Source organism: Styela clava, chromosome 11 (genome assembly GCF_964204865.1).
Source record: "Styela clava chromosome 11, kaStyClav1.hap1.2, whole genome shotgun sequence".
Classification (NCBI taxonomy): domain Eukaryota; kingdom Metazoa; phylum Chordata; class Ascidiacea; order Stolidobranchia; family Styelidae; genus Styela; species Styela clava.
In genome coordinates, this window is record NC_135260.1 from 11,549,574 (window position 1) to 11,559,445 (window position 9,872).

A 9,872-nucleotide genomic window follows, 5' to 3' on the forward strand; every position below is an offset into this window, starting at 1 on the left:
AAGTATTTGAATTTTTACTCTTTCACACGAGAGGATGGATGCGGAGGTCGCGCATAGCTACCGATAGAGCCTTAGCTGAAATGTTTGCAAAAAAAGAACAGTGGATTTCCATACCTCATGATAGCTGAAAACGTAAAAATAATTAATTCAATATTTAGTGAATAATAGTGACGATTTCTTCTCAGCGACAACAGCCATCACGCAAACTAAACGCATAAGTGAAAAATATAATGAGAGTTGGGGTGATCATGGAACACACCGCTTACTTTTAATTTTTTTAAATCCGGATGTAGCTAGCCTTGAAGACATAATTTCTTATGTATTAATTCTTGATGTTCAAAGTGTTTTTTCTTTTTATTGGGGATTCAATATAATTGATACCTTCGCAATATTGCATCGTGACTTTTGTACTTCCAGTGTGTAAAGACTTTGAAGTACGTGAAGGTACAAGAGGAACTGTGACTATACCTCAATTCTTCGGAGAATACATCATGGATCTCGATTGCACTTGGCTTTTGCGTGCCCCGTCCGATAAGGTATATACATAAAATGTACATAAATTATTCTTGTTTTTTTTTTAATTTTTTTTAAGGAAATTTTTTCGAAGCGGAGTTACAGGCCTCACTAAAATGCCCATATATCTGCTGAGACTAAAATTAATTATAGTGTAGAATTGTGCGTTAGCAAAGCAGATTTAAAGCAGTTCATAACTGAATTTCTAGCCAATGCTTACTATATGAATATATGATCTAAACAGGAAAGACATCTCGCTGTTGAACGATAACACTTTTATAATTTCAGTTAATTGTCATTCGCTTTACATTTTTTGACGTGGAAGACTGTAGCTTTGCTGAGTACGATTATTTAAAAATATATGATGGAAACACGACTGATGCAAGAATGGTATGCTGTGGTTCTTTGTTTCTTGACGATTTTATTTTTTTAATACTATTTTTTTTTAATGGTATTGTGAATATTTTACATGAGATATATATATTACAATATTCACGTATAAATAATAATTCATAATATGATGATGTCATCATATGGAGTAAATTGGAGCCAACTGCGCAATATTCATTGAAATTTAGATACTTAATTAGGTCGACTGATTATTGGATCGTGGTTACACTGCTTTATAGGTTCGTGACGAAACCTTGTGTGGACAAGATAGATCATTGAGAGGATTTGAATCGAGTACTAATGAGGTTTTGATTTCGTTCACAAGTGATAATGTTTTGCAATACAAAGGTTTTGAGATTACCTGGGAAACTGTCGGTAAGTGGTTTTGAATTTTGTGACGAAAATTGTAGTCCAACCGACATGCACTTTATCTAGACTTTGGATCATTAAATTATTCGGTTGTTTGCAACCTTAACGTTTTTGCCGAAGCTATTTTCCCTTTTAGATAACTGCGGTTCCAATGAGTTCAGATGCTGGAATGGATCTTGCATCAACGGTGATTTGAAATGTAATAAAGTTAACAATTGTGAGGACAAAAGCGATGAGATTGAATGCCGTAAGATATTTGTATACTTCTGATATGTTTTTTAAGTCACCCTGTTGTTTAGATCAGTGCTCTTCAACCGGGTATACGATATACTAGGCTTACCATACGTCCCGCTTTAAGCGGGACAGTCCCGCTTTTTGGCGTTTTGTCCCGCCGTCCCGATAAGTCAGCCAAAAGTCCCGCTTTTCCAGCATAATGCACAAACATGTTCTCGTTACTGTTGTTTCTGTGTAGCGCAGCGCTAGCCTACCCACTGAAGGTGAATGCGTTGGTTTCCCGCTGATTCCCATTGATGGCAGACGTGTCGCATGTAAAACCAATTAGACTAATTAGTCTAAATTCAAATTATTTGTACCGGTATCATTAACGTCAATTCCTTCCTATTTTTCGAACTGAACCCGATATTTGGACAGAGAATATGCGCATGAAATTTCGATAACAATATGGTCAATAAAGATACCGGGGCAGCTTCAAATGTAAACCTTTGTAGTAAAATCGGAAAATATGAAGTTACAAAATCACAGCTAAGGGGTTGTTGTCTTTTGAGGCGTCCCGATCTGAAGTCACAAAAATATGGTAACCCTACGATATACCCAAGTGTATACCGGACCATTAGTTGGGTATACAACTAATAAAGGGTATACGAAGGGTGTACAGCCTAAGTCAGGGATTCTAAACTCTAATATAACGAATTATAAAATATTCAAGCGGAGACAACAGTGCAAACGCGGGGCACATAAAATATAAAATGTCATTTACGCGAAGAACCGACGTGAGCACATTGTTACGCCACAAATAATATAGATAATGTGGTCACGATCCCGGCTGCCATGCACTTCGTTTGATTTACGTTGAACATTATTCCCGTTGACGCTAAAGCCGTCAGTCAAATTTATAACTTGCGGACACTAGTCTATTAAATTGCATGATGATATTGCAGTACAATATGTGGTAACATTGGTATTTGTAAGGTACACAAAGTTCTTGAAAAACTGTATACCACGGTAAAAAAAAGGTTGAAGAACACTGGTTTGAAGTGTAGTAATGATTATTAACAATTTACCCACCTCAAATTTATAAAAATAGATATATTTAGTATGAATTTATTCAAAGTAGGCATCACCATAATCGAACACTAGACTAGACCACTCCGAATATATCCTGAAATTCATTTTTTAAATTTGGAATTTCGACTACATTCTAAAATCCGATATACCATGAAATTTACCCAGTTTATTAAACTCCAACAAGATAGGAATTCAAAATATTTCCCTTTAAAATTTTGTAATGGTGATGATCGAGATGCCGTGTTTCAATCCTATACGCTAAAATAAGTATATCGGTCTTGCGATTATGCACCATTTTATTCAATAAAAAATTAAAATATTTGGATTGAAAAATTTGAAATTTGTTTTAGGGAATTCTAATAAGAAAAGAACATAACATTACCTTTATTAATGTACAAATCTTTTTTTAGCTCATTATGGACAAGAATGCGGCCAACAAACAATTGTTCCTGAATTTTTGTGGGTAAGGTTGAATTTAGTATGAATTCATAATAAGAATGAGAGAACAATAAATTGATGCATTTAAATTGGTGTTCAATATTTCTTTTTCTAAAGTATATATAAATAATATAAACGGCGACCAGGAACGTTACGTTCTTTATTATAGGGCTGATAACGTTGCGCAGAATTAATAAGTACAAATACAGTGGGGTAACCATACCTATTTTAATACTGCTATTCACTATAAGTGCACACAATGTTGTAATAATTAGACCCAAATGGACAGGTGACATAATTCTGCTTTACTTGAATCATTCGTGAAGCACGATGGTCTACCCTGGTGCTTAAAGCGTTTGGATTAACTCACTCCATCCCTCCCCTCATTACCCATCACCTCGCCCAGAGTGCAACAAAATTGGTGAGCAATGCCAATAATGATCCGGAAAAATTGCAGTTCTTTAATAAATAGTAGCTTGTTACTTATATGTTGCTGCTTGTACTTGTTCAAAGCGAGAGGCATGGATAATCGTATAAAAATACTAACACTTCATTTTAAGGCCCCAAGAGTAGTTGGTGGAATGATTGCAGTTGAGGGCTCGTGGCCATGGCAAGTTCTGGTATCAAACGAGTATGAACAAATTTTGTGTGGTGGATCAATTATCCATGAAAATTGGGTTTTGACTTCAGCCGAATGTGTTGCTGACAAATCTGCGTAAGTGTTGCTGTTTCTATGTCATTTACAGTAATTACATTTGAGATGATGCTTTCTGACAGCAGTAGTATGCGAATTCAGATCAAAATGATTTTATTCAAAAAATTACCGTCGCAATTTCACAGACATTTCATTGAACAAAAATTCAAGTAAAAGTGAAAAGAAAACATTCAAAGAATCTTCATTTCTAATTTTCAGGTTTGAAGTCATAGTTGCAGTTGGTCAGTATGATTTGAGTATGCTAGATAGATCGAGATTGCATGCAGTTACTCAAATATTTTTGTATGACCCGTAAGTAATATTTTATTTGTATTTCCACTTCGTCCATTATTCGCAGTGTAAGATAACAATACATGCATTGTAGTTTTAATATTTTGATAGTCAAACAAAGGAGAAATGTGCAAATATGCGAACATAATAAAATAAAATTACTATAATAAAATCGCAGTATCCCGGGATACCAGAACAGAATTATGTTATCAAATCATTATCAATCCTACCGACCTAGAAATTGACATCAGAAAAGACTGATCACTATTATTTGTAGAAAATATCGCGTGGGGTCGCAATATAGTAATATTTTCGGTTCAAATATTGAGCCCTATATGACAGTTAACCAAACTCTCTCCTGATTGGTTAACAACGTGAACCCGTAGCAACGTCATATCAACATCGTTGACAAATCAGGAGAGACTTCGGTTTACTGCCGTATGCGTCTCAAAGTAAACTTGAAAAACAAGAGTAGCTTTATAGCTAATTTTGTGACCTGCTGAAAATTGATTAGTCGATTAATTGCAAAGAAAAGTGTTATATCAACAACCCATATATCCCAACAAGAACAACAACAAAGCCACACATCTGTATGCACACTCAATAAACGCGTAATTACCTGCCCATATTCAACAAGGATAGACTGACATATTGATCATATAGCTCATAAAATTAAAGGATTCAATTTCAATACCATTAATATATTTTTTCATCGTTAGATTCAAAACTTCACAACATGACATTGCTTTGCTGAAATTGGATAGAAGTATAACTTTTCAAAAAAACGTTCAGCCAATATGTATTAATCTCGAAAATACGTTAGTTACGGGAGAAACATGTGTCGTTACTGGATGGGGTGTTACTTGTGAGTAATTTTTTTTTATTTGTGTACACATCTAAAGAGAGGAACGCCATGTTGTCATATTTGAGTATTGATTTTTCACAAATATATAAGGGCTCTAAATATATATATATATATATATTTGCAGTTGACCCTATTTAAGCATATTTGTTGTCCAAAGATTTCAAAGAAAAATTTATTATGTTTATTGTGCACTTTGATATTAATTATTTTGAGGGGATACTTTTTGTTCTTCGTCATATTCATTTTTTTCTTTAAAAAATTGTGACAAGCTTCGTTTTTGACTTTCATGCCTCCATGTACTGATGTACTCACCGAGGAACGGTGTATTGTTTTGTTAGATGAAATATTCGTTCATTTTTTTAGATGATTCAACCTCTCTTGATAGCTCTCAACTGTTGAGACAAACTCGCATTCCAATAGCAAATCCTGAATTTTGCCAAAAAATCACACACAATGTTGAGTTCAATGGTGATACAATGTTTTGTGCCGGAGATCTTTCGGGAGGTTCTGACGCGTGCTCGGTAAACAGTTTTTATTATAAAAAACCGAGAAAAAGACGTGAAACGAAAGATAAATAACGAGGGGTTGGGTTCAGAATTAAGATGAGAATGCGACGGAGTAGGCATTAAACCACTTGAGTGGCGTCTTATTTAAAAATGAATTGGCACAAATCAAGACGACAAAATAAAAGCCGAGCCAATTTTGAAACTTCTGAATCGTGTCATGCAAAGATGGTTAATACACATACCTCATTGACCTTATTGTGATGTAATTCAATACAAGTCGGATCACTTGATCGTGATGTGACTGAAGGTATTTACCCAAGAGAAGAAATTATGATTTGAATTTTTGTTACGATTTGAATCCTCAAGTCAGTTCCAAGACTAATAACTTCTGTCGTCGCGACCCCGGGGAAGCTAAATGAAGACAATAAATTAAATAATAAATTCTATATCACAGAATGACGTGGGAGGACCACTGGTTTGTTTCCGTAATAACGTTTGGAAACAATTCGGAATTGTTACATCAAACTTGGGTTGTGGAATATCAAGGCTTCCAAGCTTCTACACAAAAGTATCTTACTATAAGGAGTGGATTGAAGCAAGTACGAATTGAACTCAGAATTTATAAATAATCTGGTTTTGTCTAATTTTGTCGCATCCATGTAAGTACAATTTAAAACTAGGCACCTGCTCAAACTGAGAAAAAACATACGATGGTCCAAAATTTGAATCGGATATATCTTGAATTTAAAGTTGGCATTTGGTCAAGTAATGAAACGTTTTATAAGTTGATTCCATGAGAAACTATTTACAGAAGCCCATTTATATTTTTTTACATTTTCATTTTAGCAATTGGAGACAAGCTACCCATTCCAACACCGCCCACCACAGAAGCAACAACAACTGAAGAAATTACAACAGACAAAATCAATCAGACAGGTACTAGTGAGAGTATGACAATTACTGGTTTTTCTGATATAACGGCGAACATTAGTGATTGTCGTATAAAGGTTGTACAAACTACGATTTTACGTTTTCGGTCTATGGAACGATTCTCATTGCTACTCGCATATTTATTTGTGACTCATGAAATAGAATGTTCATCAAATAGTAGAACATTGTAATTCCATTCGTTTAGTTTGCTCTAGATTAGGGGTTGACAAAGTTTTTAGACCAGAGGCCAAAATGTTGACTACCTAGACTGATGGGCCATGTAAGTGTGATGTAAAAAGTTACATCCTGTGAACAATATGTGTACAGTGTTACAAAAGCAAAAATGGAAAACAATAAGCCTCGTGCCGAAACTAGATATCTTCGCAATCTCAACAAATTCCTTGACTTATTTTCAGCTAAAAAATCTAAATTTGGTTTTAGTTTGGTTGTGGCAGCATCAGGCGGGCCAGACTGAAGTACCCAACGGGTCGGATTTGGCCCACAGGCAGCAGTTTGGCCGTGTCAGCTTTAGATATATGATGGATGATATGTTACAACGATTTATATTAAAATTCAGTCAATGACTATTTTTCTGTTCAAGTTTAGTTAAATCATTTATATATATTATAATAAACTGACCTCGAATTCAAATTTAGCATCCATGACATCTATTTCATCTTCAACGACATCGGAAATCTTCACAGCCGAGGGTTCGGTTTTTTAAGTTACACTAACACATTTTACTAACTATATGTTATTTTGAGCGCATGATTGCTGGTGCAAGCTTGTAGCTAGCTGTTAACACGATTAAACAATGCTTCATTTCCAAACCAGATATTTGAATATTTGCTAATGTTTTTGTGAAGAGATAAAGCACTTTTCACGAATCACACATGCCAGTATAAAAAAAATTGGCGAGAAACAATCACTAAAAATGAACAAATGCACTGTCACTGGAATCTGTGCTAGAGTCAAATTTTCAAACTATCGGTAGTTGGGTTCCAAAGATTTGATTTTGTCGGAGACGCAATTTCAGCCTTAAATGATTATAATAAAAGTAAAATTTTTCTTCAGAAACTTACTCGGAAAGCATAAAGTTTTTACCTCAATGTTCTTGTTATCAAAGTTGTATTTCCTCCGATTTCAGTCGTAGTCGGAGTCAAAATTATTTACGACCCGGAACCGAAGTCAAATTTTCCGTAACCAGGAGTCGAATTCGGAGTCAATTTTTTTTTCAACCCGGTGTCTTGAGTCAGATTCGATTTCAAATTTTATTCGGACACATCCATGGCCAAAACACTAATGCAATAAGCGTGACGAAGATATCCTTGTTGATTTAAAAATATCAAATGAATAAAATTGTCTATTTGATCAAACTAATGCTTTTTAACACATTTACAAGAAGTCCGAATTCTGTTTTCGTTCTGTTTGTCTTACTCCTTTTGAATTGTGGTACTTTGTTCTTCCTTTGAACAATGTAATATAATTATGATGTGATCGTTATCCGTAGTGTTTCGAGATAATTCAACACACGTCTTACTTTGAATGATATAAGTCAAGTTTGAAAGTACAATGATTAATATAGAACAATTTAAAATTCACAAATGCTGTTTTCCTAATTTGCGAAACAAATTATTCAAAAATATATTAAATTTACCATTTCGTTTTATGACGTCAGGTTTAAATGATGGCGTTAATTTTTCACTATACAATGAAATCTCCTTCTCATTCCAACATGCACAAGTGTCCATACAGGAGGTCTAATGTTTATGTTCAAATTTTTATTAATAGTTTTAATTGATATTTATCTTTCAGGTACACCACCCCAGAATGGCACATCCGCTATGAATGCGTCAGGTAAGTGCTAAATGATAATAGTGGTGATATGTGCTCTCCGGATATGCACCTTCCATACCATTGAATCTTAATATGCTTTGAATAATATTTTTCTAAAAAATGTCATAAAGCAGTATAACATTTTAGAACCTCCTCGGAATGTCAGCTTTGGATTTAAATGTTATTACTTATCGATTTTAATCGGTAAGTATGTTGATAGGTATTTTTCTGTTTGTTTGTCTGTCTGTTAGATGTACGCGATATCTCACGAAATCTCGTACCAGAAGTCTATTGATTTTGGGCGAATTATGTCGTATAATTATCGAGTTATCAATTAATTAGTGATGGGACACAAGGTGTCACTATGAGGTAGGAGCGCTGTTTTGGGGATCCCCTAACTTTCGATCGATAAGTCTTCGGTCTCTGACCTACATTCTCGTTATACCGTCATTCCATTTCCTCACTTGCTCCAGCCGACGTGAACTCGTCATCAAGTCAAGCTATTAAGTCAGCGACTGCTCGTGCATTCGCGTTTACATAATCTTTCTATAAAGTCCCAGCAGTATCACCAAATCAAAACGTTATTGGCTAAATAATCAGTATATCTGACATTAGATTTATGTGAGACAAACTGAAAAATGTACAATATTTCAAAGTTATCAGTCTATAAGACATATTAAAAGTAATTGTTTGAAGTTGAATGTTTTTCTGTCAAAAAGCGGCTTCGGTAGCGACAAAACACGAGGAAATTTGATATAGGATGTGAAAAGATCAGTATTTTTTATGAATTGAATTTAATCAAGATTAGAGGTTATTAGTCGTATTTTGAGGAACAATATTGATTTTTCATAAAAGGTTTACTTTAAATTTTGCATGTTTTAGAAACCACAGCAACTACCAAGTTGATGACGACATCATCTGCTGCGAAAATTCATTCCATAATTGACTTGATATTCGCTTTGCTACTATGCCAGTCGATACCTCAATAAGTTTTGTTAACTTTAAGTAAAATACATGTCACTTTCTATTATCATTATTATGCAAGTGTCGTATGACACTCGATATATAATACAATAGTAAAAAACATAACGTCACAATTCCTAAGAAAAGAGCTCAAGAATTTATATATTTCAGACAGATTTTATTTGGTTTATATTGTCAGTATGTGATTTCATTATTGCCAATAATCTGTGTATTCATCTATTAATCCTTACAACCTCGCTTAGTGCGAAGTTGCATATGAATGCATCTATGACTAGTGTGACATTCATGCCGTATGAGCAAACTAATCATTGTAGTTTAATTTTTTTTATTCTCTACGCTAGTAAATTAACATTAAAATTAGAAAATGCACGTCGAAGTTTATCTACATCTGACGCCCATGCAATTCCTTATCATATCTAAGCAGATATGATTTGTTTAGATAATTTTGACTCTATCTTGCACTTATTCATCGGAATATTAGTATCTCAATTAGAAAAGTCTTAATGAATTTCTTTTTAGTCAACTATGAACACCTTGTCTATTTTGCAAATTATGTCTATTTGTGCACGTTATGATGCCAGTATAACCTATACCAAAATTTATACTAACTTTACTAATAAAATATAATAAGTATATTGAAAATGCGTTTGGTATAGGAGTAAAAAAACAATCTGGTAAAGAATGTTATGTGTTGTATTCATCATAGGAGCAAAGAGGTGTGAAAGGCATGATTTCGAATAGAAAGAGTTGA

General features: G+C 34.1%; 1 protein-coding gene across 2 annotated transcripts in view; it reads left to right on the forward strand.

Annotated features, from left to right (window-relative positions):
• Positions 1-9,737, forward strand: part of LOC120348119 (transmembrane protease serine 9-like) — a 29,788-nt gene extending 20,051 nt beyond the window's left edge. Inside the window, exons 30-43 of one of the 2 annotated variants that reach the window (XM_078117595.1) lie at positions 418-536; positions 802-903; positions 1,143-1,278; positions 1,409-1,519; positions 2,988-3,040; positions 3,576-3,730; positions 3,929-4,021; positions 4,720-4,865; positions 5,229-5,386; positions 5,826-5,970; positions 6,218-6,307; positions 6,958-7,011; positions 8,117-8,158; positions 9,020-9,736. In XM_078117595.1, coding sequence (XP_077973721.1) covers positions 418-536; positions 802-903; positions 1,143-1,278; positions 1,409-1,519; positions 2,988-3,040; positions 3,576-3,730; positions 3,929-4,021; positions 4,720-4,865; positions 5,229-5,386; positions 5,826-5,970; positions 6,218-6,307; positions 6,958-7,011; positions 8,117-8,158; positions 9,020-9,126 — 1,511 coding nt within the window. In that variant the 3' untranslated portion in view covers positions 9,127-9,736. Of the gene's footprint in view, positions 1-417; positions 537-801; positions 904-1,142; positions 1,279-1,408; positions 1,520-2,987; positions 3,041-3,575; positions 3,731-3,928; positions 4,022-4,719; positions 4,866-5,228; positions 5,387-5,825; positions 5,971-6,217; positions 6,308-6,957; positions 7,012-8,116; positions 8,159-9,019 lie in introns of both variants that reach the window. The other variant, XM_078117596.1, reaches the window with a different exon arrangement.
• The last annotated feature ends 135 nt before the right edge of the window (positions 9,738-9,872 follow it).